General features: G+C 40.6%; 2 protein-coding genes across 3 annotated transcripts; both read left to right on the plus strand.

Annotated features, from left to right (window-relative positions):
• Nucleotides 1–746: 746 nt before the first annotated feature.
• Nucleotides 747–6,472, plus strand: snx5 (sorting nexin 5). Its single transcript, XM_044046474.1, has 13 exons — nucleotides 747–910; nucleotides 1,758–1,862; nucleotides 2,002–2,112; nucleotides 2,252–2,373; nucleotides 2,467–2,590; nucleotides 3,004–3,099; nucleotides 3,343–3,448; nucleotides 3,583–3,658; nucleotides 3,764–3,803; nucleotides 3,898–3,984; nucleotides 4,081–4,240; nucleotides 4,333–4,418; nucleotides 5,152–6,472. The coding sequence occupies exons 1-13, from the start codon at nucleotides 875–877 to the stop codon at nucleotides 5,200–5,202; spliced, it is 1,200 nt and encodes a 399-aa protein (XP_043902409.1). The 5' UTR covers nucleotides 747–874; the 3' UTR covers nucleotides 5,203–6,472.
• Nucleotides 6,473–10,910: 4,438 nt separating this feature from the next.
• Nucleotides 10,911–23,921, plus strand: rrbp1a (ribosome binding protein 1a). 2 transcript variants are annotated; one of them, XM_044046153.1, is made up of 27 exons: nucleotides 10,911–11,153; nucleotides 13,072–14,248; nucleotides 15,136–15,290; nucleotides 15,374–15,496; nucleotides 15,915–16,067; nucleotides 16,253–16,371; nucleotides 16,762–16,915; nucleotides 17,792–17,930; nucleotides 18,036–18,217; nucleotides 18,302–18,336; nucleotides 18,434–18,509; nucleotides 18,648–18,685; nucleotides 18,779–18,860; nucleotides 18,950–18,990; nucleotides 19,930–19,981; nucleotides 20,083–20,172; nucleotides 20,261–20,347; nucleotides 20,428–20,517; nucleotides 20,666–20,758; nucleotides 20,917–20,967; nucleotides 21,053–21,133; nucleotides 21,486–21,569; nucleotides 21,819–21,896; nucleotides 22,506–22,589; nucleotides 22,683–22,781; nucleotides 23,141–23,284; nucleotides 23,386–23,921. In XM_044046153.1, the coding sequence occupies exons 2-27, from the start codon at nucleotides 13,093–13,095 to the stop codon at nucleotides 23,422–23,424; spliced, it is 3,525 nt and encodes a 1,174-aa protein (XP_043902088.1). In that variant the 5' UTR covers nucleotides 10,911–11,153; nucleotides 13,072–13,092; the 3' UTR covers nucleotides 23,425–23,921. The 2 variants fall into 2 exon arrangements, with proteins under 2 accessions (XP_043902088.1, XP_043902089.1); XM_044046154.1 differs by lacking the exon at nucleotides 21,819–21,896.
• The last annotated feature ends 1,017 nt before the right edge of the window (nucleotides 23,922–24,938 follow it).

Here is a 24,938-nt window from a genome sequence, read left to right on the forward strand (position 1 = left end):
TTTACGTTTGCACTTCCAAAATAAGTTATAGAGAGAAATTTAAAAGTCTTAGTGTTTCAAAAGATTTTCGAATACTACTACATTTTTCGACTACAGTGGATGTTGGTCTTAATTCATAGATTCAAAATATTATACAACAACTGAGGTTTTTTTAGTGGTTGTTTTTTTCAGATTTTTATTTTATTTTGTCTTTGGCTGTACATTCTACTGCGGAAGCTCTGTTTTGTTGACTTAATCTTGTGAATGTGAAATAGTCCCATTATCAAAATAATTAGTTTGATCATCATTTAATCATCACCATCATTATTGTTGTTATTATCATTATCATCATTGTTATTATTATCATTATTATTATTATTTGTCATCGGAATGCCTTTAAAATAAATAGAAACGTAATTTCCTTTGAATCCAATCATTTGTCCAGTGTATGTCGTGTGTGTGGGTAATATTGTGTATCAGTAAATGCACGCTAATGACATAAATGATCGAGTACCTTGGTGCAGCAATATATATGGTGCTACTTCAACAAAGTGGGTTTTTTCCGTCTTTAATGACCAATATGACAACAACGTGTGACATTTACTGTCGTAATTAAATGTATGTTATCAGTCTCTTATGACAGCCTGCATTACGGACACGGAACGTGACTCATTGTGTTAAACCCCAATCGTAGCTTGAGTGGACTGACATTGTCCAGTGAAATTGCACGTAAGGCGGGATTTAATGTTTCATCACCAGGATGGGGCGGAAGAGAAAACTGACTTGACAGCTCGTCAGGCGGCTAGAGGAGGGAGTACCATATACTTCTTCCTGTTGTTTATCACAGTTTTGTTATTTGGATGTTTGGCCTGTTCTTGCAATTTAAGTCCCAAATATGTCGTCCACTTTAGACGAAAACAGCAAGGAGAAGGTAAGACGACTGGCCCCCGTCGTGTAAATGGCTCTAGACAAAGCTAACAGTAACGCCTGCTCTGTAGCATTTTATTCACCGCTAACTTTTCTGCCCATACAACGCTAGCTTGCGGCTAAAGCTAGCTGACGTTTTATCAGGATAAACTGTCACGAGTTGTGTAATCTGTAAGAAAAAAAAATGTTGTTTACCGATGCTATTTGAACGCGTTACAACATGCGCTCGTGAATGGTAAAGAAAAGCAACAGCCCGGGGTGGCATTAAGGTTTCATACCAATGCTTTACTTCATTAAACGACTGTTAAATAGAGCTGTGCAGCACTGACACACTGCAACAGTCGACCTACATTTACCAGCATATAGTCAATATTGTCAACTTACAGTATGATAAAAATAAATTTTGTTCTGCCGTTAGGATATAATTGGGTGTGCTTCTTAGTTACGTACTTTTTGTCATGTCAAAGAGGAATTACTGAAAACTGTTGCTGTCCTCAAAATATCTCTCTAAAGTAATGACAATAAAAACTGCATATTATATAATTTTGGGCTATTGAATAAGGCATGTTTTTCACCAACTTAATGATTTTTATGCTGTCCCGTGTAGTTAGGCAGGTTGGTTGGTAATCTAGAAAAAAAATGACAACACATATCCTCACATATCAGTGAATGAAGGTATGTGTAGCCCCTTTACATGGCATATGGGTGAAATAGTCACATTTGGGGACACCTAATTAAAGGAAACATTCCACATTCTTTTCTAGAGGCTATAAGATAACAATTAATAACAATCTTATGATACATTACAATACAGAATGCTGCTTTGGATAACTGTGGTGTATTTGTCTTAGATGCGCTCTGTGTCTGTGGATCTAAACAACGATGCCTCTCTTCTGATTGACATTCCTGATGCACTATGTGAAAGGGATAAAGTCAAGTTTACCGTCCATACAAAGGTAGAAAAATGTTTGTACCATTTAAAAAACAATACAAAAAAAAACTGTAACCTCAAGTATGTTCAATAAGTTGTATTAACATTTGTTGTGTGTTGACAGATTTCCTAACAAAATTCTTATGATTTGAATTGGTTTCTAGACCACTCTTAGCTCTTTTCAGAAGCCAGAATTCTCCGTTCCCAGGCAGCATGAAGACTTTATCTGGCTACATGACACTCTGGTTGAGACGGAGGACTATGCTGGCCTAATAGTGAGTTGGACTACTTGCAGATATGGTTTACATACATAGACAAAAGATGTGAAATTGTTAATTGAGTTTAGTTTCTTTGTACTCCATGGGTGTAAGCTGTCACAAATGTGTAAAGTATGTTGTGCTTTGTTATTCTTAGATTCCACCTGCACCCCCAAAGCCTGACTTTGAGAGCCCAAGGGAGAAGATGCATAAACTGGGGGAAGGTGAAGCCACAATGACCAAAGAAGAGTACACTAAAATGAAACAAGAGCTGGAGGCGTGAGTGGGACTTTCAAACAAAACATCAATATGTTGTATTGAATCATATGAAAAGTGCTATGATTTTTACAAAAGCTGATTTATTTTTTTCAGTGAATACCTGGCTGTGTTCAAGAAGACAGTCCAAGTGCATGAAATCTTCCTGCAGAGATTGTCCTCCCACCCCATTTTAAGCAAAGACAGAAACTTCCAGATTTTCTTAGAGTATGACCAGGATGTGAGTTCCTCATAATGCTGACTTCCTTATCCAAGTTGTTCGTTAGAAAGAGAGGAAGTAGAGTTTACTGGCCACTTGTGGCACATGACATACATCCTGCTGTGATCAGCAGTTACACATATCAGTGCAGGCTTTGTCAGTCAGTCGCAGAAGTGTTTGTTTACAGAACTAGGCTCAGAGCTAAATGCTTTATATTTTAACTCTAGGTAGCGCTGTGATAAAAGAGCATACGCTACATATATTTGTGGACCATACTGTGAAACAGAATTGTAAAAAGAATCAGGAAATCTTGGTATAAGCACAAATATTTACTTTAGGGGTTACTTAGTTCCATTACACAACAGAATGAACTAACAAATAATAAACTCTCTTCATGATTTATGATTTGTTCTTTCTTTATTCTGTAAATTTAGCTGAGTGTGAGAAGAAAGAATGCTAAGGAAATGTTTGGAGGGTTCTTTAAAAACATGGTGAAGTCAGCTGATGAGGTCCTAATCTCAGGAGTAAAGGTGGGTCATCTGCGTGATCTATTGTTTTTGGTGGCTCTGTGTGTGCGTCTGTCTGTCTGTGTGTGCTTCCACACTTGCTTGCACTTGCGAATATGACCAACAGAGGGCACCAGAGGCTTGTTGCGTGAATGGGGTGAAGTCTGCCATCTCTGATTGCCTTGTTTTATTTGTTGAACGACATTTCAGATGCAGCATTGTAGCCTTGTCCTTTGTTGACGTGTCTCTCATTTGTTTCTGACGCAGGAGGTAGATGATTTTTTTGAGCAGGAGAAGACATTTCTGCTCGACTACTTCAGCAAGATTAAAGACTCCACTGCTAAAGCTGAGAAAATGACCCGTGCACACAAAAGTATGGAAATGTTTTTGTGTTATTGAATATATTAACATAGTGAATTGCTTTTAGAGTGGTACAAAAACAAACTTGACAATCACTGTATATCTGGAATTTGTTTTTGATAAGATATTCAATTTGTTTGATTTCAGATATTGCAGATGATTACATTCACCTTTCTGCCACTCTGAACACTATCTCAGCTGAGGATACAACAGCTAATAAGAAGTAAGTAGACTAAAACCCTTTCAAGATGCTGGTAAATAATAATTCATCTTAAAGATGTAGCTACAGTGTTTTCCTTGTCATACCTTTAAATTTATTTGCCATCAGACACCTGGAGAAATTGTCAGACCTGTTTGAGAAGCTCAGAGTAAGTAGAGCCTCGTATCAACAAACCGTGTCTTCTTTATTTGGATTTTGTGGCAGCTATTATACTGTTTGGCCTTGTTTTTCTCTGGGTGCAGAAGGTGGAGGGAAGAGTCGCATCTGACCAGGAGCTGAAACTGACAGAGTTGCTAAGATATTACATGAGAGACATCCAGGCTGCTAAGGTGATAAATGTTTATCATCTGTTTGGTAATAATCGGAATCTGCATTGTTTATTCTTTTATATCTTTTTGTTAAACTATCCGGACCTTGTCTTTTAGGACCTTTTATACAGGCGTGCCCGGGCGTTAGCCGACTATGAGAACTCTAACAAAGCTTTAGATAAGGCAAGACTGAAAAGCAAGGACATCGCCCAGGCAGAAGAGCACCAGCAGCACTGCCTGCAGAAATTTGACAAACTGTCAGAATCTGGGAAGAGAGGTATGTAGCTCCATATAGAATAGATGGAGATTTAGAGATTATGTGCATGTACACAACAAGATCCTTTATGCTGCACCGTGTTTTCATCCTAGAGCTCACAGGTTTCAAGGGCCGGCGTGTCGTGGCCTTCAGGAAGAACCTCATAGAGATGGCTGAACTTGAAATAAAACATGCCAAGGTGAGTAGACAATGTAGCAGTAGATTTACATTCATACTTTGTTGTCAGGTCATTCTAAAACTGTAGTGTGTAACCTTTTTTAAATATAAACAAATGTCAACTAAGTTTACAACGCCGATTAAGCCTGTCAGCTCCACAACATTGTGCTCGTAAAGCAAGATGGGTGCGAACTGGTCGGGGTATGACTGAAAACACAAAGTATTTACTGATTCTCAAAAAACCTGGTCAAAAAACTGAGCATTTTTTTCTTGGCTCAGCCCACACCTGCACTGTCTCTGTATACACACGAACACCCCCCTAGTCAGTTCTGATAGTATTGCTTGACAGCTCATTTTCAGGTGAAGGATGCAGCATAAAGATAATATTACATAGTTTCTATTCACAAAGGAACGCAGGAAACAGGACACTTGCCCATTCCCTCACTGTGGATTATCCAGACTTTCTCCTGCTGTATTCTTTCATGAGCTCACTCTGACATTTATCAGAGATTAAGAGATAAGTACTTATGTGCTTACATGTCATCCAGACAATGGTTCTTTCCGGTCTGCATAAGTGAAATATGTTGTTTCCAAATGATAGTTCTTCATAATTAGGATTAAAGGGTGCACATAAATGTCTGGGATTTAACAGTGCACATAAGTAGTAGTATTTTGTGAGATATTTGTTGGCCTTTCAAAATAATGGTTTGAACCATTTGGCAATAATGTTCTATCTCTTGTCACTTTCTCCACAGAACAATGTGGCTCTATTGCAGGGATGCATTGACCTGCTCAAGAGTAACTGATGTTTTTTTGAGTGTCCGGTCATCACCAAATGACCAGATAGTCGTAATAAAAGCAACCTGGCATTCCCAGGGTCCCTTCATGGACATGGATACAAATTTGAGACCCACCTGCTCCCATCCAGGGGTTGGATACACCTTTCAAACCCTGCACAAGACCAAGTGTCTTGTGAGGAGAATGTCTTCATGTTTACAGAGCCCCCTGTCCTTTGGTCTGTGGTCCATTCTTTTCCATTATTTATGGAAGTCTAACTCACTGTAAATGTCCTCAGAGAGTGAGGCTACCACCATTTTCGTCTTCCATATTTGCAGCACAATCAGAGGTGACTTTTCCTTTTTGGTAATTCCTCATTCTTCTTTTTATATTATGCACATAATATAAACTGTGCCCTTCTTCACTTAACTTCTGTCACCATGAATTTGGACTCTGAACATTTCCTTCATGTAAATACTTTTTTTTAAGGCTTAGAGGCGTTTTTCTTCTTTTTTTGCATAGCCACAGCCTGTGTTGTATGATTTATATGCTTAAACACTATGTTGACAATTTTAAGGAAGCACAGCTTTTGCCTGGAAAAAAAAACTTCTTTGTGCTTTGCATTGTTGAGTTGTGAAATGACAGTGTCGGCCAAACACCACATTTAGAAGACAAGTCAGAACATCAATTGTCCAAAAATAGCTGCACTTCACCTCTGGAGCAGACCGTTGAATTGGTTCTTATTTGTAAGAGATGGCCTCAGATCCATAATTGTCATAGATGCACATTAGCTTTGCAAATATGAGTGAATGTTGCAAGGTGTCAGCAAGAGATTTGTAGAACAAGTCAAATAATGGACTATTTGAGCAATAGTGCTTTTGTCTTTGCACATTTGCACTGAGGATACACAATAACCATGTACTGTGTTTGTTCTTTACCCCAACCAGCTCTGCCTTTTCACCCTTTCCTCTTCAGTTTGTAATTATTTTCTTTTGCCTTTATTTTCATGATAAATTGTTAATGACAGGCTCTCGTGTATCTGACCTGATATATTTTTACCAGAGCTTCTAAATAATAAAAAAAAAAACACAAGAAAACCATGCACTAAAAAAAAGATGAAATACTTTACAATTATGAGCAGACTCGGTGGAGTGTTAAAATGCATTATAGTTTTATATGAAATTGAATGTATTTCTAATGGATTCCAACTGTGTGAAGTCCTCAACACGATGCTTTTCCTACCGGATGGTATTTTATAAATTTGTAATAATGGCATTCAATAAATATTTTCCCAAGTTAGACTTTTGTTGCTCGTTTGTTAGAGGTTTCAAACGATATACTGTAAAATCTGTGACAATCATCCATTTGCTTGTGGGGGATACAGTCCATTTGCTTGTAAATACTGTATTTGCCTTGTGGGATTTTAAATAGTCCCCCATTTTACCACTAGGTGGCAGCGTGCTTCTGTCTTATTTATTGTATCGTTAAATAGCTGAGTGTGTGTGTTTCCATTGACCACAGTTGGTCCTGGAATGGAACAGTGCGGTGTCTTAGGTGAGCTTTGAGGAAATGCCAGGGTGCTCATGGGAATGACCACAACCAGCATGCACATGCCATGTCTGATGTCTTTATGGGCAGAATTAAGCAACATGGCCTTAACAATAATCTGGAGCAAATCACTTCAAAGACTATCCAGCACCTTTTTTACCCTCACCATATAAAGACCTTTGAGCAGAACTTAAACAAATCCACACATAGCACAAGCAATGTACATTGTGATAAGAGATAACCTGTGCTTTTGATAATGTTTCTGACTGTTTTTACTGCCATTTCTATTTTTGGATAGCTAAACCAGACATTTCCACGATATTTGCTTGATAAATGAATCACAATGTATTTCATCCACATTATTTAAAATATATACACACAAATCTTAAAGTAAAGTAAAACTGGAAATCTGCTAAATTATTTGGCAACCAAAAAAAAAGAAAAAATATTTTCTTAAGTGTATAGTTAGCATTCTTGTATAAAGTACCTTAAAGTGATGCTTGATCTTACCAGAAAAATTCTAAGAAAAAAGTCACTTTTAATAATATTACTTAAGCAAAGGTCTTACTTAACTATCAAAAGTAGCTTTCTGATATAAAATGTTTTTGGTTTTTTTAGAAGTACAAGTATATAAAACGTGAGGAGTTAGGATTGAGCCATGGTAGCTCAGTGGTGGTCTTTCAGCCTGAAGGTTGTGGGTTGAATTCCTGACTCTGCTAGTCTATGTGTGTCATTGAGCAGTGTGTCAATGGGTGAATGGCAAAACTATAGTGTAAAGCAGCTCATCAAGAGTAGAAATAAGCTCGATATAATACAGACCATTACCAACTCTTTCTTCTTCTGATTTTATTTGGTAGTAACGCGTAACAAAGATACGTAGAGGAAATGTAGTGGAGTAAAAGTACAAGTTGCTAGAAAGATAAATAACAAAGTAAAGTAGGTGAATTAAAGTGTTTATACTTTGTTACATTACAACACTGATAGTTTACTGTGAAAGACCAAATCTGCTCATTTCAAAGAGACTTTCATCAAAAATAAATAATCTTATCTCCCCAAACACACATTAAGTTTCAGGCTTTAAATATCTGTTGAGAGGGGAGATTTCAATTAGATCTAATCTAGTGACAGCTTTTAGAGACATTATTACTGATCAGCTATTAATAATTAATCCAACAGTATTTGTGCTACTGTGTCGAAATCATCAAACACAAACAGGCGAGATGTGTTTTCATCTGCTGAGTCGTGTCATGATATGAAAGTGTCCTTCAGTCTGGTTGATTTGGTTGACAGGCGAACCGTGGCAAGCAAACATCTTATTCACGCTAACTGAACTTGTGAAGCCTTAGTTCAGCTGTGACGTTGTGATAAGTACCGACAGAACTCTTGGAGAGGAACTGGGAATCATGAAGCATGATGAGTGTCTCAAGTAGAAACCATGAGCTCTGAGGGGAGTCACTGCAGTAAAGTGCACCTGCTCTGCTTTCTAGTGTAACTAAACTGTCAGCGCTTCCTTAGTGAAACAGAACAGGATGCTGCTTCCTGGTATACATCAGCCAACATTTGCTCACTGCTACAGATTTTAAAACATTGCTGGCCTTTGTTTCTACCTTCTGAGCTTGCACGATTTGTAAAGACACAATACCAGTACTGAGACTGTCGCTCTTTCACTTTCCGTCCATCACGCATAGACAACTATCATAAATGTCCTGGTACCAGGATATACACACAAAACAAACACACATAGCACATAAAAAACTAGAAAAGCTCAAATGACCAAAGGTTTTGTGAGTTTCATGCTTGGGCCAAACCTTTCCTAGGTCAGTGTAGCCTGCCCTGCTCACTTATTTGCTTTGAGGCACCGAATACAAATACTGAATTTCCTCTCAAATACTGAGTACATAATCCACATGCACGGACAATCCAGAGACAATCATGTAACCTCTTTTCACAGCAGAAGTACTTCAAATTTATTGTTTGTTTTATTATTATCCTATAAGTGAAAGGCTGATTGTCATCTTGACTATGACACAATGCAAATATTAGAGCAAGAGCGAGTTTGGTGAGCAAATATGGCCGATGCTGAACTTTCAGCAGGTGGGAGAGAGCACAGTCGGTGTGAGAAAAGGAAAGGAATATGCCACATGTCAGGTACACTGCAGCACTGCAAAGGGAAGGTTGAAAGTTGACATATACTGGCTCTGTTGAGAGAGATCTGGTTTGTGGACAGGTCAGCACCAGTGACTGTTAGATAAATGTATGTCTATAGCAGTGCATAGGAATGCATGCTGTGAGTGAGTTCACATGTGAAGAAAGGTCGTTTTAACACTCATCTTCTACTGCTTTATCCTACACATGAAGGTCATGGCTGCTGGTGGAAAGTCACAAACAAAAATCTCAAAGCTGGAAAAAAGCTAAATATCCCAACAGAAATTGTAAAAAAAAAAAGAATCAAATAAAATGCATGCGGGTCATGGGTGTCCCAGCTGACATCGGGCGAAAAGCAGGGTACACCCTGCACAGATCACCAGTCCACCGCAAGGGGCCAACGCACAAAGTTGAACACTCTCATGTTCAGAGAGAGTCCAGTTAACCTCTCCATGTTTTTGGACTGTGAGTGGAAGCCAGAGAACACACACATGTGGAGAACATGCAAATAACTGGTGACCATCTTGATGTGCGGTAACAGTGCTGGCCACTATTCCGTCGCTTGGCTCCATCGACAAGACCAATAGGCCACAAATGCACAGAGCAATAATCCATTGTCATTGCAGAGAAGCTCCATTTCAGTGCTGTGATGATGATCATTTCTTGGAGGTCTGTTGCCCTGTAAAGCTTTTTATGTGAATTGAATCCAATTATCTTCCCTTACTAGTGGAAACTAACAAACAAACACAAACCTACAATAATGATGGTAAAGAATGTGTGTAGTATTGATAAAACACACGGAACAATATTTTAATTTAGAAGAGGATGCCAGTCATTATATGTATACAGGACATGATTGACTTCTTCACTTATAAATAAGTTACTGAAGTTCAGAGGTGGATAGTAATGAATGAATGAATGTTTTGATGGACAGAACATACCAGAAGGGTTTCCGCCCATCCTTATCTTTCCCAAGCATGTTGGGGAACTGTGATGGCCTTTAGATGCAAGAAACAATGTCAGTCTTCTTTGTTTTCATGGTAAGCGCCTGCTTCATAATGCAAAACATAAATTCTGGCTAGTTTGCAAGGCCTTTGCCCAAAGTGCATATAAAATACTAGTCCCAAAACAAATTTTAGAGCATTTTTGAAAGTATAGTTAATAAACGTATGGGTATTATATTCAATTTGATGATGTCAAGACGCCTTAGGTCTTTTGGGGCAAATAAACACGTTAATGTAAACACACTAATGTATCGTATTAAGAACAACAAAAGTATTAGGGACAACAAAATAATTAATACCACAGTGTGACCATAAGGGGCCATGTGGCCAGTGTAGTGGTTATATATTGTACACACCCTGTGTGTGTATGGGTTTTCTTGGGTTCTCCAGTTTCCTTCCACAGTCCAAGATTTGGGCATTAGGCAAATTGGGCACTCTAAATTGACCGTGAGTGTGAGAACGAAAGGTTGTTTTTCTCTATGTGGTCCTGCAATGGACTGGTGGACTGTACCCCATGTATCGCCCTATGTCAGCTTAGATTGGCCCCCAGCGACCCTCATGTGGAGGATAAAGTGGTAGAAGATGCATGGATGGTGTGACCATAGGCTGTTGTGGTGAAAGTGAGCCGAGAAGAAAGGAGAGATAAGAGTCACAAAAAGCTGCTTCTAACTGCTCCCCTGCTGCTGATGTTGACTAAAAGTCATTCACAAACACAAAACAACATTTCATTCATGATGTGTTCTGTCCATACTCGCTGATACTTTAACTTTGACACTGTAGTTAAAACACTGTGGTTAAAAACAACTACATTTATTCAGCGAAAGTTGTCAAATGTAATTTGGCTGACTTTAAAAGTATCTCCTCTTTGCTTCACTCGAGTATGTGTTCTTTCCCCCCTAACAGACCACCTTTGTTTGACTGAAAACTCAGACTCATATGTTTTTGGTCCAAGTAAAAGACTACAACTCCCACCGCGCTCACTTTCCGGCTTGAGTGTACACTCCAGCCAATCAGAGGCCTTGTCGGTCCGCGGTAGCTATGTGGGGCACGGGGCCAATACGTCTGGCCAGCTCGAAGTGCCACGACTTCACAGCAGACCACGGATTCTCCAGCGGAGTGAGGGGGAGGGAGACCAGTGGAAAAAAGAGGCAACTTTAGCTGAATAGCTGGACAGAATAGGTGTAGCTTTGTGCAGAAGTCACTTCATCCGCCGCGCGAAGCTTTTCACTAGCCCTCTCTTCATTCCCTGTGCGGCAAACAGACGCAGCTACATCACCGGCGAGGTAAATGCTGGGAATCTGGGAATGTTCTTTTTATTCATTAAGCGTCAGCTAGCCTGGAAAGCTAACTCCTGTTGAGTACAACTACAGGGGGAAAAACAGTCTGTTAAAGTTATCTGACATTGTTGTAGATGTTTTTTTTCCTCACTAGCTCTTTGCTTTGCTGTAGCTGTTGAAAGTGCAATTGTTGTTACGTAACGCGACACTTTATAGCAGTATGTGCACGTCGGTCGCCAAGTTCATTGATTCACAGTGTTAGCTTCAATGCTAGTCTGCAAGTAATTCAAACAGTTTTACATGAAATGAATTGGAGAAATGCACAGTCTTGTTTTATAGCATGTTTGTGGGGATAACAGTGAACGGCGTCCCTGATGTCTCATAAGTCGTCACTGTCTGTTTTCGCTTCTGTTCTCGGTTCTAATAAGAAAATTGATACTGGACTGATATTTAATAAACTAAATTTGAAGTTTTGCGCATGTATTAAAGTGTGGAATCAAGAATGGGCGTGGTTCATATTTTCTACTCTTACATATGTGTCCAACACTAAGACTATTGAAACGTAGGTTTCAGGCACTGAAGGGAAAAACTACAGTACGCATACATGTAACTTTATTGGATTAGCACTGTTAATATCTCAAATTCTGATGACGATCATCATTTTTTTATTGCAATCAATTGCCACTGGATAAAAGCCAGATGTAATGTTGTTGAGGAGTTTTACTATAGTAAGTTTTGTCTTGTAGTCGTGTCACACGAACCCTGAGAGTCAGCCTAATTTATTTTGCACATGAGGATGTCTTTTCTCTTACAGTCTGAGTTAAGTCTGAGTGGAGTGTCACATCTCAGATCAGGAGGCCTAACCAACTCTTCCCCTTTTTCACTTGGAGCTTTCAGACCCTGCCGTTAACAGGGACTCTGGACTCTGTTCTGAAATAGTCCAGCAGTTGAACACATCATCACAATGTTCCCTTCCCTTTGCATTTGAGTCATGGCTGATTGAATCCCTAAACAAGGATTTCTTTAACAAATAAAAAAGAGTAACCCTAGCAGACAACTTCCCCCCCTACAGGCTACAAATTCTAGTTTATGACAGGATGAGATTTTTAGGACCTTAAAGGGAGAATTGAAAGAATGACTTGCAGGGCTGGAAATAACCAAATGCATATCCTGTTTGATGCTGATACGTCGTTGATTTCTCCTCACTAGGTTTCACGCATGCAATAAAATCTTTAACACATTCAAGAAATTATAGCTCTGATCATTTTATGATTTGCTGTCAAATGTGAGTCACTTTTGTGGAATAGTTGCTTCATCGATTTGTTCACTGACATTTTCTCCTCTGTTCTTTGTTTAATATTTATTTGGGCAGCAACAGTAGCAAAGAGAATAGGCAATATGAAAAGTTTTGGTACACCTCTCAATGTGTAATGTAACTATAATAATGCAGCCTTATGACCATAGTTACGTAGAGCCAATGTATTCTACTGTGTTCTGTGCTATTTATTTTTCTAATCGGGAAGTTAATTAATTAATAAATACTGTACTATACTACAAAATATATACACTTTTGTTGGATTTCAAATAATCGAAAGTGATTTTAGAGCTGCGTCATCATATGTTTAACCATTGATGAGAGGCCTTGGGGGGGGGCTCAGTTTGCTGATAAGATGTGCATGTCTACATTATGCATTCAGCCTCAAGGCAAAGGTTTATGGAGATAACTGAGACACCTAGAGGCCACGAAGGGTAAATGCTTTGGCAGTGCAGCACTCGCCACAAATCAGTTGCTCTTACTATAACAGCTGTCAGATTTTTTTCTCAAGGCACAGATAATTGTTTTTTTACATATAATGTATTAATTTCAGTTTGTATTGACTGTAATTTCAGTTTGTATTGACTGTTTTCCCAATCTTTTTTTTAGGATAACTAGAAAACTTGTACAATGGATATCTATGACCCCCAGACCCTCGGTATAATGGTATTTGGTGGATTCATGGTAATCTCGGCTGTCGGGATTGCTCTTGTCTCCTCCTTCTCCATGAAAGAGACCTCTTATGAGGAGGCCCTGGCAAAGCAACGGAGAGAGTTAGGTAAGATACAATCTGGTCGCACTGACAAAAAGAAGAAGGACAAAATATCTGAGAAGAAAAGCCGTGGAAAGAAGAAAGATGAAAAACCCAATGGAAAAATCCCAGAGCAGGAAAAAACTGAAGAGGCCTCTGACACTGATGCGGTCATTGAACCCGTCTCTGCCCCAGTTGTTGCTGCTGCCCCTGCCCCTGCCCCTGCCCCTGCTCCTGCTCCTGCCCCTGCTGTTGAGGTCAAGCCAGTTGCAGCCCTTCAGCCAGCAGAAAACCATCACAAGATTGCTGCCAAACCAAGCCCCGCTGCTGAGCCCTCACCCGCACCGTCCCCAAAAGATAAAAAGAAGAAAAAAGTGGCAAAGGTTGAACCAGGTTCATCCCAGCCAGCTGTAATTATGTCTGCCCCACCATTAGTTAAGTCCTCTGCTGTCTCTTCATCAACCCAAGCCCCCGTTTCTGTCCCAGCAAAAGGAAATGCCCCAGCCAAAGCTGTTCCTGCATCATCTAAGTCTGCTCCAACGGTTAAATCAGCCCCTGCACCCGTAAAGGCTGCAGCAGCCCCAACTACATCTGCTCCTCCAGCTAAATCTACCCCTGCTGCTCCTGCATCATCCAAGTCTGCTGCTGCTCCTGCATCATCCAAATCTGCCGCTGCTGCTCCTGCATCAACCAAATCTCAACCCTGCTGCATCAACCAAATCTGCCGCTGCTCTGCCATCAACCTGCCGCTGCTCAATCTGCATCGCCCTGCATCAACCAAATCTGCCGCCGCTGCTGCTCCTCCCGCATCAGCCAAGCAAGCCTCTGCCGCAGCCAAATCTGCCCCTACATCAGCAAAGGCTGTAACAGCCCCAGCCAAGTCCTCATCGGCTCCATGCAAGACGGTTCTGGAGACTGTCACTAAAGATGTCCCAGTGATGGCAGTGCCTCCAGTGGGGTCACAGAAAGCCCCCGTTGTTACAGCAAAAGCTCAGGAACCCAAGAAGAAGTCCTCTAAGAAGAAGAGTGAGCCTGGTAAGCAGATGTTATTGGACTATCTTCTTACGACTTTGCAGTTATTACTGTACACGTTTAAAGTGTTTTATTTTTTTATATATGACACTTTTATGTTGGAAACCCACATATAACATCAACATGGGTATGGAGTAGTTTACATAGGTCACTTCGTTAAGATTCTAGTCAGTTATGTGCATAACCAAGACTGAAGGGTGTGGCTCTCAGTTGATATTGTGCAGTGTTGTTGACAACCCTATCGAAACTGATTAGCCCTTTTCAACCATGTATTGTTTGTTTGATGCACAATACTGCTACCTTATCCATGCGGCTCCAAACTACACTTCCCTGCAACTCCATGTCTGCATGTGAAAAATCAGAGCCACAATAGTTTGTTGATAGTTACGTCAAGTATCATTGTTAAAAATATCTCTCTTTCTTGAAGTAAAAGGAAATGACGAGAATTGCGTGAGTCATGGAAGGCAGCAATGCCCTTGTCAGCTCTGATAAACATCTATTTGTTTACTGGTGGAAAGTCGTGCCAATGACGATGTTGGATACTCTGTGGCACTCTGCTCTGGATGGCATAGAGCAGGCCAGTTTGTCCGAACAAAGCTGCCCTGTTTTGTTAGCTGACAAAGGGTCTTAGTACCCTGACAATGGGTTGGGTGAGGGTGGTGGTGGAGTTCTCCCTTGCCTGAGACTTGGCTCTGCCTAGTGTTGCCACAGCGCCCCATCATTTTTTGCCATCCTGGAAAATGGCAAGGTTGCTGTGCCTCGTCTCTGGGACAGCAACGTCGCTCTCTTCCTGGATTTTTCAGATTATTTGTGACAGTTGGATTAGCTTTAAAATCATCCATTTTATTCGCTTTAAGGATGAAATTAATTGAAATGATTTGTCTGTTCAGTGACAGCGGTGGATTCTGCTGACCCTCCACTGTACCTGCCCTACAAGGCCCTGGTTTCCACTATCAGTAGCATGGTGTTCAGTGAGCGGGAGGCGCATCGGCTCATCGAGATCCTGTCTGAGAAAACTGGCATCATTCAGGACACCTGGCACACGGTATGAGAAATTGCTCATTAGCCGGAGAGCAAAGGCGCTTATTGTTTGGTGCTTACTGTCTTTCTGTGTGCATTTGTTTTCAGGCCACTCAGAAAGGAGACCCAGTTGCAGTCCTGAAAAAACAGCTGGAGGAGAGGGAGAAGCAACTGGCAGTGGAACAAGAGGACGCTTCAGCAGCCAAGAACCGCCTGAGAGAACTCACCAAGGTAAGTTGTAATAGATGGAGACAAACTCATGCCACAGCCTAAAAACCATGTTGTTAAAATGTACTATGTTGTTCCCTAAAATAAATATAGATGAAATCTTAGTTCAACACAAATGAATAATGACATCTGGACTTCTGTCCTCTGAATTTCATGATATCCCACTCTTTACATAAGATGTTACATGTCTCATGTTATATCTTTTTCAGCCTGTAGATGGCAGTAGCTGAAAAGATACAATGCTTACCACTGTCACAGCGGTGTGTTTTTCCGGTTTGTGTATACAATGTAAACTTTAACGTTGGTGTCCAGGAATGTGGTCAATATTCTTAAAACAAGTTTAACCCATTCAATTATTGTGATGTCATTATGTCCTGAACTGTACGTGTGAAAATGTGTGAAAAAGTCACTGTTTTTTCAGGAACTGTCTGCTGAAAAGTCCAAGGTGACCACTGTCGAGACCAGGCTGAGTTCCCAGCTGAGTAAGAGGGAGCAGGAGATGATAGCACTTAAAGCTCGCATGCAAGCCAGTTATCAGGACCATGTTGGCCAGACACAGAGGCTCAATGCAAAGGTTAGTTCTATTAAGTTTTCCTTAGTTGCAGTTCAGATTAATACGGTCAACCAGATACATTTTTATCTCTTGTAAAATGTATAATTGTGTAGAACAATTGAATGCCTAGCAGCAATCCAATGTGCAAATATTTTCTGTTTATTTGAAAAAAAAGAAGAAGAAAAATTGAATGATCTCTCTTCCAGGTCCTTAGTCTGCAGGACCAGTTGGAGAAAGGCCCCAATGCCCAGCTTGTCCGACTACAGCAGGAGAACTCCATTCTCCGCGATGCCCTCAACCAAGCCACTAGTCAGGCTGAGAGCAAGTGAGTCCTTCTCTGCAACAGTAGGCTGGTTTTCATGAAAATGTATTGTAAATGTTTACCGACTAATGAATTAGGTTAAAATGAGTATTTTCCATCCACTGCTGTTGGTTCACTAATTCTGGTTCCATTGATCTTAATCAAGTTATCATTTTGTTGATTTGCCATCTTTTCCATTTCCCTTAATTTGATATTTGCCTTCAGGCTCTATCATGCCCAAATAAAAAACTAATAATAGCTCTTCATGTTGACAATATTGTCACGAGTGAAAGAACAGGTTATAAATTGTGTAGGTAGGTATGTTATACCAGAGGGTTGACTTATGTTTGTCAGATGTTTTCCTCACTCTCTCTGTCTCTCTTCTTTTTTTCTTTTCTTATTTTCTGCCTTCAGACAAAATGCAGAGTTGGCCAAGCTGCGTCAGGAATGTGCAAAGTTAACTAAGGAAGTTGAAGAGAAGACAGAAAGTCTGCTTGCTGCTGAGCACATCAGGAAAGGACTGGAGACCAAGGTCTTCACAGCTGAGAAGCAACTGTCCCTGCTGCAGGTTGGCCTGGCCTGTGGGAATACTACATTTTCTCTTAATTTATTAAACACCATCACGTTTTCACATAGGGGTGGAAAAAAATGTGATCTTTTTTCATTTTTTATGGGCTTTCATGTTTGAGCTCCCTTTTAGTTATAGCCTCCGCGAAATCCAAGACTAGGTATTTCCCACTTTTTCCCCCAAACCCCTCTCATGTTAAGGTACGTTTAATTACCTTGTAATCACAGAGCTCAGGGCCTGGCTGGAATGCAGCCATACAATAATGAGGCTGCAGGGAAAAGGCTTCACAGCAACAGCTGGAATGTGTGCATGTCCGAGCATCTCTCCTCTCCTCCCCTGCCTTCTGTAACTGGCTGTAAAAAAAAACAACCTAAAAAAACAGGAGAAGTCTAATTCCATTGAAACCACTGCTCACTGATTTTAAGATCTCCAGTACGTTCCTGCCTCACATCATCAGTCCCCCCATATTTTTTATTAGACCACATAGTTGAATTGATTGCTGTTTAGTTTGTAGTTTGTAGATTTTTCGGTTATTTGGAGAAATCGACTCAGCACTTCCTGACAGTTGAACTTGTGAACTCTTGTGGCAGTTTAAGAGTTTAAAACGCACTATGCAAAAATGCTCTCATGGTCAAAGCACTTTCTTGGAGAAATTAAACATGTCCTTAAAAGTCCAACGAAATTACCAGACATGTTAAATTCTATATTTTCTGGATGTCAATAACTATACAAATGCAAATATGTGAAAGTTTGATATTTTTTAAGATTCTTACCAAGCTGGCCCACATACACTGGTACTGCCTGGCTTCATGTCGACGTATATAGTGTGTCCTATAACACAGTCTGGTGTTTGACACACTCTTATTTTCTTGTCAGGCCAGCCACACAGAGAGTGAGCAGGCGTCACAGAGGAGGTTGGAGGAGGTGAGCGAAGAACTGAGAACAACACAAAGTAGAAATAGCAGCCTGCAGGTCACCTTGGACAAGGCCCACCAGGACAGCAGCACACTTTCTGGTCAGTTTCTGGGGAAACCGGGTCTTTTAACAATAGACCTAACCAGGCTTAGCTTCATAGTTTAAGTTACAAACTTTTATGTTTTTTTTTTTATTTCCTCTGCAGAAATTCAAATGCGTGCTGAGAATTTGGAGGCCGACATCAAGGAGCGTTCTGCTCAGGTAGATGCCCTCACTTCCCAGGTGGAGGAAGCAAAGGCAGAGAAAGGCCAGCTTATACAGCAGTTAGCCTCCATCACCTCACTTTTGGAGGCCAGTCAAAACAAATCCCTAGAGGAGGCCAGTCAGGTAGGACACTCTCTGTTTGATGTATCTCTAATGGCTAGTCAGCTGAGCCGCCCATAAGGATTTTTGCTGTTCTTAATTCCGTAGGTAAATGCTGCAGAACTGGAACAGCTAAAGCTCAGGTAAGGGTTTGGTCATCCTTTCATCAGTGTCAACATTTAGATCAAGAGCTGTTCTTTTTTTTTTATTGACTTATTGAACACTGTGCCCCCTTTGCAGCCTTCAGGAGAGAGAGAGCCAGCTGAGCACACTTCACGAGGAACTGAAGCAACTGCAGATAAAACAGGAAGCTGCTGTAAGTGTTGCAGGTGTCCTTGGTTCAGTCCCTTACTTAACAGTGTCACTTCTGAGATTTCTTAAGAAGGGATTTATTTATACAAAGATGTGGAAAGTGTTAAAGTGTTAATGCTAATCACTAATTATCTTCTCACAGGAGAACACTATAGCTGAACTGGAGCAAAGAAACAAGAGGTATGTCGCTTTTCACTGTCTACGCATCAATCTCTCCATCCATCCATCCGTCCGTCCACCAACTCAGTCAATACAAACTGTGTGTCCCTTTAGTGAGGATGCCAGTCTCATCACATCACTTCAAGAGGAACTTACCAACCTCAAAGAAGAGATGGTACAATTAAAGAACACCCGGGTAAGTGCACCTCTCACTGAGCTATACTGGTTCAACTGCAGAATATTAATTTATCTCCTTGGGTCATTTGCATGTACTGTCTGTTTCAGCAGTCGGATGACTCTGCGGAACTCGCTCGGCTACAGAACAGGTAAATGAATGTGCCATGTGAACAGATCTGTGTCACATATGGTGTTGAACATGTGGAACTATTCAGTTTGGTACAGCGCGGTGCAGTTTGGAAAGGTAAAGCCCTGGGTCAGGCTTGTGTTTCGACTGAAACATAGTGTGACGTTGTAGCGGTGCGGCGACAAACGAAGGGCGACGTTGAACGCGTCACAACAGACAAAAATGGAGGACATCCAGCAGGCTTATTGGCTGTTTGTCTCAGCAACTCGCCAAGCTTTGTATTTTCACTCGTCCTATAGGCTTACTGTCTAATCCAGGCATGTCCAAAGTCTGGCTCGCGGGCCAATCTCGGCCCTCGATCAGATTTTGTTCAGCCCACCACTTCGGTTTTATAGTGCATTATTTATGGCCAGAGACTTGGACAGAAAATGGGTCTCAATCACTTGTCACCTTGTTAGCTCTGCTGGTAAGGAGTTGCACTTTGAAACCAGAGTCCTGATTTTGAAATGACAGACAGACAGATGCATTCATCATCTTTTATTTTATGTTATCTGACTCCAGATGTGAAAGAACTTGTGCGTCGCTTAGATTTAGTTACATTGCGTTTTTTTGTGACAACTAAAATTAAAATATTATAAAACCGTGCATATGTATGTAACTTTAACCGTTAAAAAAAGGTCTAAAAGGGACCATTGGCCCCCGCAAATATTCACATTGTCAAATCTGGCCCTCGTTGGACACCCCTGGAAACCATAACGTTTCATTTTACTCTGGAGAACCCAAAGGGAAGGATGCCAAAGATTGGAACGGCTAGGGCTGGTTATTTTGGTAATTTTCCAAATGGAAACTCAAAAAAAAACATACTGTACTGTACCAACATGAACTGTTCCACTCATTTGGAAACACCGCAGTATTGTTTGTTCTCTTATTTACACTTTTCTTTGTTTGTTTTTATGACTAGTCTGACAGAGAAGGATGTCCTTGTCTCATCACTTCAAGAGCAGCTGAGTGAGGTGAGCGAGACGATGATGACTGATGCAGGAAGTCTCGTAACGCACTTGTGCTTTAATCAATTTGCTCTTAACCACCCTCATGTCGTCCATTGTTTGTGCAGAACACAACAGCACAGCTGACAACTTTTCAAACTGAAATCAAAGAAAGTCTCCGGACACTCTTTCCACAGATACCCTTAGAGACAGAGCTGGTAAGAAAAGTGTCCAATTGCTAAAAGGTCTGTTATTGAGATGATTTCATTCATGTATTTATTTACCCCTGCTTTGCTCTTCACCTAGTCCAACTGGTTACAAGTATTTACACAAAAAGCCCAGGAGGCTCTCACCTTGCAAAGCCAGGAGTCTCAGTCCAGCCCAGCCCTGCCTGTAAGCCATCTTTTTTTTTATTTACAGTTACAATTTAGGGTTTTAAATTTAGGCAGAATCTTTAATTTCGTTAATTTCAGGAATTGCTTGAGAAGCTGAAGGAGGCTGAAGCGAGTTATGGGTCCCTGCAGGCTGAGTGTGAACAGTATCGGACAGTCCTGGCTGAGACGGTGAGTGACTGAGGCCCTGATGTTTATGTGAAGTCATGTAAAACAAATCTTTCCTCCATTTGGTTGGTCAATGTGTGTTGTGTGTTTGTATGGGTTAGCATAAATGTGGGTAAAATGCACGGTATAACTTTCCGATCCTCTATTTTAGGAAGGAATGCTGAAACATCTGCAGAAGAGTGTGGAAGAGGAAGAGCTGGTATGGAAGTCCAAGATGGCTACCTCAGAGGAACAGCTGAGTGTGGTCAGTGAATATAAATCACCATCTCTTTGACATGCTTTTTCACCATGTGTGTGTCTCCCTAGTATTATTATTATCATTATTATTATTATTATTACTATTGTTAATAATAATAACAATAATGATAAAACTTATGGGTTGTTTTTTTCACACAACACCAGGCTTTGGAGAAAATAAGCAAGCTGGAGGCAGAAAACCAAAGTGTAGAAAAGGTGGGACGTTTTTTTTTTTTCACATAGCAATATCCATATTTAAATGGCCCCACTTGGGATATGATAACCGTTGAACTCTGTGCAGTTGAAGGAGCAGATGATGCTTCTGGAAGCTCAGCTGGAGAAGCAGGTGGACAGCCATGGAACATTAGAGGAGATAAATCAGGTACAAGGACAAATAAAATTACCTGAGTTTAACTGTTTTTTTTGTTCGATTTTATGTTCACATAAGGTTCTCTCCTTTATGTTGGAATTAATTCCTGAGAATAGTTCAACATTACAATTAGTAAATGTTTTTTATTCGTTGTATTTTGTCTTATATTGTTGGTTACTTGGTGTTTTACAGCATAGATATCCCGATTCAGATGTTTTGTTTAAATAAACATTGTTTACAAATAGGATCCTTTTGAGTTTTCTCATTTCTGTGAAGGTGTTGAAAGGTTTTAACCTTGTGTGTTGCATTTAGAAAACACATCTGTCTGACGTCAGTTCTTTCATATACCCTGCTCTGTGTTCAGCTTCAGCTGCGGCTGTCAGAGTGTCAGAGCCAGTTGGATTTGGCCCAGAAGGAATCCCAGGCACAGGAGGAGGAGCTTGCACAGGTGACTTTTCTGACTCAACCACCTTTCCCATCATTCAGATAGCACTATTTATCCATTCAAGCACCAGTTAAACTGAGGCAAAATGGAGACGTTTTACTTGTGAGATGCTTAAGAATGAGAATTAAAATTAAAATCCCGCCATAACCTACACAACCAGCTTGGTATAAGGTGTCAGTGACATGCAACACAAAGGGGATTCATGAATGGAGGTTATGTAACCAGTGACAAAGCAACAACTTCCTGTTTCAGGTCAGAGAGCAACTGGGCAAGATCACGATGTTGGCTCAGCACGAACAGAATGGCCCAACTGAGGCTCAACCCAGTCAGGTCAGGGTGCAAAGGTCACAGGGCACCCTTCACTTGCTGCTAGAGAGTACTGGACAGTGACCAAGACAATGTTTCTAATATTTTATATTCAAATTGGCCTTCATTTTCATAGATATTCATAGGTATGTTTTGCTTTTGCTTTTTAATTGACGTGTTACCAGCAACACACTGCCAAACCCATGTCCTAAATCAAGGATGTGACACCAACACTGAGTCACAGATAATGAAGAGCTGTATTTCCAGTCTGTCCAGTTCTCCCAAGACAGTGGCTGTTTGTGCTAACCCATTATTTGCATTGACTGTGTGGATGTAACACTTTAACACAGCTTTTTCCCTCAACCCTTTTACAGCATGCCCATCTCTTCCCCCCTTTTGATTCTGAATATGTCTTTGTAGGACTCTTAACTGTAACAGACTTTCCGTATTTGTCTTGAGCCTTTCAGCTGAAGTGGTCTGAGAGGAAACTAACATGGCACACAGGTCGAGCAGCTTTGTGTCTGAATGTTTGTGGTTGCGCAACGCTGCTGTGGAACAAGAATGTTTGCATAAATGCATCTACGTGTTAATGGTTTGTCTCGGTATGTTTACTGTGTGCTCGTCACCCGTCAGGTCCTTGGTGAGTTGACTCAGACAACTGAGAAGCTGCATGCGGAGACGGCTCAGAAACAGCAGCTGTCGGAGGAGTTGGAGCAGGTAGCAGGACACAGCACTGTTTTTTTTTATTTATTTATTTATTTTCATTTTTTTTAAATAAACTCTTACATCACTGTGTTGTCAAACTTCCAGGCCCAGAAAACTATCACAGAGTTTCAGGCTCAGCTGGATCTTTTGAGAGTTTCAGCTGAGTCGCCACAAACTGACACGGAAGACATTGCTCAGCTCAAGGTGTGTTACAGTACATGTTTCTGACGACAAGCTCGATGTAGTTCGTGTAGATTCATTCATTCAGTACCTACCTAAACAAAAGCAACAAGCACACGATGGTTGGATGAATTGCACAAACACACACAGTCGTGAGGACACAAAATGCATTCCCTAATCCTAGCTTAGTCTAACCCTAACCTGTCCCATAGCCCTTTGAGGTCATGAGGACCTGTAAAAATTAGCATACACACACACGCCCTAGCTGCAGGTGAGGCAAAGTGTGTGCGAGTTGTACCCAAATTATTTAGTTTCAATCCCAGGAGAGGAACTTTTCTGTTTGTGCTTTGAGATGAAGTTTTCTGCTTTGGTCACCATCACAGGAGCGCCTGGAGAAGGAGAAGAAGCTGTCCAAAGACTTGGGCCAAGCAGCCACTAAGCTCCAGCAGCTTCTCAAAGCCACACAGGAGCAGCTGACCAAAGAGAGGGAGTCTGTGAGAACACTACAGGAGCACCTGGAAGGCAAGGTGAGACGAGACCAGGGCGCGCATACACGTTTCTAAGATGCAGTTAATTAAGTATGCGTGTCTGTTTCGACACTAATCTCTGTCTCGTTTCTGTTTTCAAGGAAGATTATGTAGAGCTGAAGGAAGGAACGTCTGTCTGACAGAAGTTTATCGCGGACACGACACAAATACGCCAAATATGCCTTATACTTAACATAGTTATGCATTCCAAAGCAATTTCTTTCTTTTACTGTAGCTGATTGCATTTGTTGCAACTGTAGGTATAATGTTTGATAATATGAGCATTTCAATTTTAAGACTGTAGAAGGGAATCGCGCTGCAGTCTTTACTGAAACACATTCCACCAACAATTCTGGCTATGTCAGAAGTTATTTATCCCCCTGCCTTATATTCCAAACATTTCCCCATAGTTCAGTGTTAAAAGGGAAACCGATTGTGCGTCAAACGTGCATCAACCTGTGCAATTACTTTGTATGTCTTTTCTATGTGGTTGAGTGATGGGAGCATTTTTTTATTGGTTCAACGACGCAGTACCATCAGGGCCTGCTCTCCTCTGTAGCTGGTTGCTAATATCACATTGAATTTGAATTGGTGTGAATGATAATAAACTACAGTGTCACGCTGTCATTTCTGCCTGCGAGCGTCTGTGTCTTGGTTGTTTGCAATCGCCGAGTGTGATTTACGGTGACATAGTTTCACATCCGGTGTGAATCAAACAGGAAATGGTGAAAGAAGGTGCACTGCATCAATCTCCAGAGGAATCACAGTGAACACACTTGGTTTGTGTTGTGATGACAACACAGTGGCGGGGTGTATTCCTATGCAGCAGGGTCCATACAGTATGTTGATACACAGCTAAAATAAGGTAGAGTGTTATATGGTGGTGGGGGGGATGTACAGGTAGTGGACACACTCAGATTTAATGAACACAGTCTGTAAAGTGTCACGGTGCTAGTGGAGAGCACCTGTGCAAATGGCTTCCAAACATACGACAACCAGAAGGATTTTGTCGTAACTATTCTTTGGAAGTAATGTGAGTGACGTATTAGACTTAAACTGCTAGGTTGGCTTTGTCTGACAGTAAAAATCCACCTGCATCCGTAAACATGCCAGTACAACTATTTAGGATGACATTATCATATTATTTTAAAATTAAAAAGTGTAACAATATCCATTACATCATTTACTTTGGGTTAAATACCTAACTTGGACGTAACTTTATTCAACATTTTCATAAAAACAACAAACCATTTCATAAAGTACATATCAAAAAGAGCTAATTTGTACAAACATTTCTTGAAAAACTATATTATGCTGTGTTTCCCTAACATTGTGTGTCATTTAAGAGATAAATACTTGATAATAAATAAGTGTACAAGTCACTTTTACCTATTTTCACATTGTGTATGTATATACCTATGGTGTTCAAACCTTTACTTTGTTTTCTTACAAATTTTCATTAGTAATCTTCTGGTAAATTTTCCGTGCTAGTAAATGTTGTCTTTTATTTCTTCACACTACCTCCATGATATTCACATTTAGACTCTGGAGTCTAGTCCATGGCTGTCGGTGTTTCGTCGGACGATTTCTTAGAATCTTTGTCAAGCTGAAGATTCAAACCATCAGGTGCTTTCCAGAAGCAAATTGTAAAATC

This window comes from Solea senegalensis, linkage group LG15 (genome assembly GCF_019176455.1).
Source record: "Solea senegalensis isolate Sse05_10M linkage group LG15, IFAPA_SoseM_1, whole genome shotgun sequence".
NCBI lineage: Eukaryota > Metazoa > Chordata > Actinopteri > Pleuronectiformes > Soleidae > Solea > Solea senegalensis.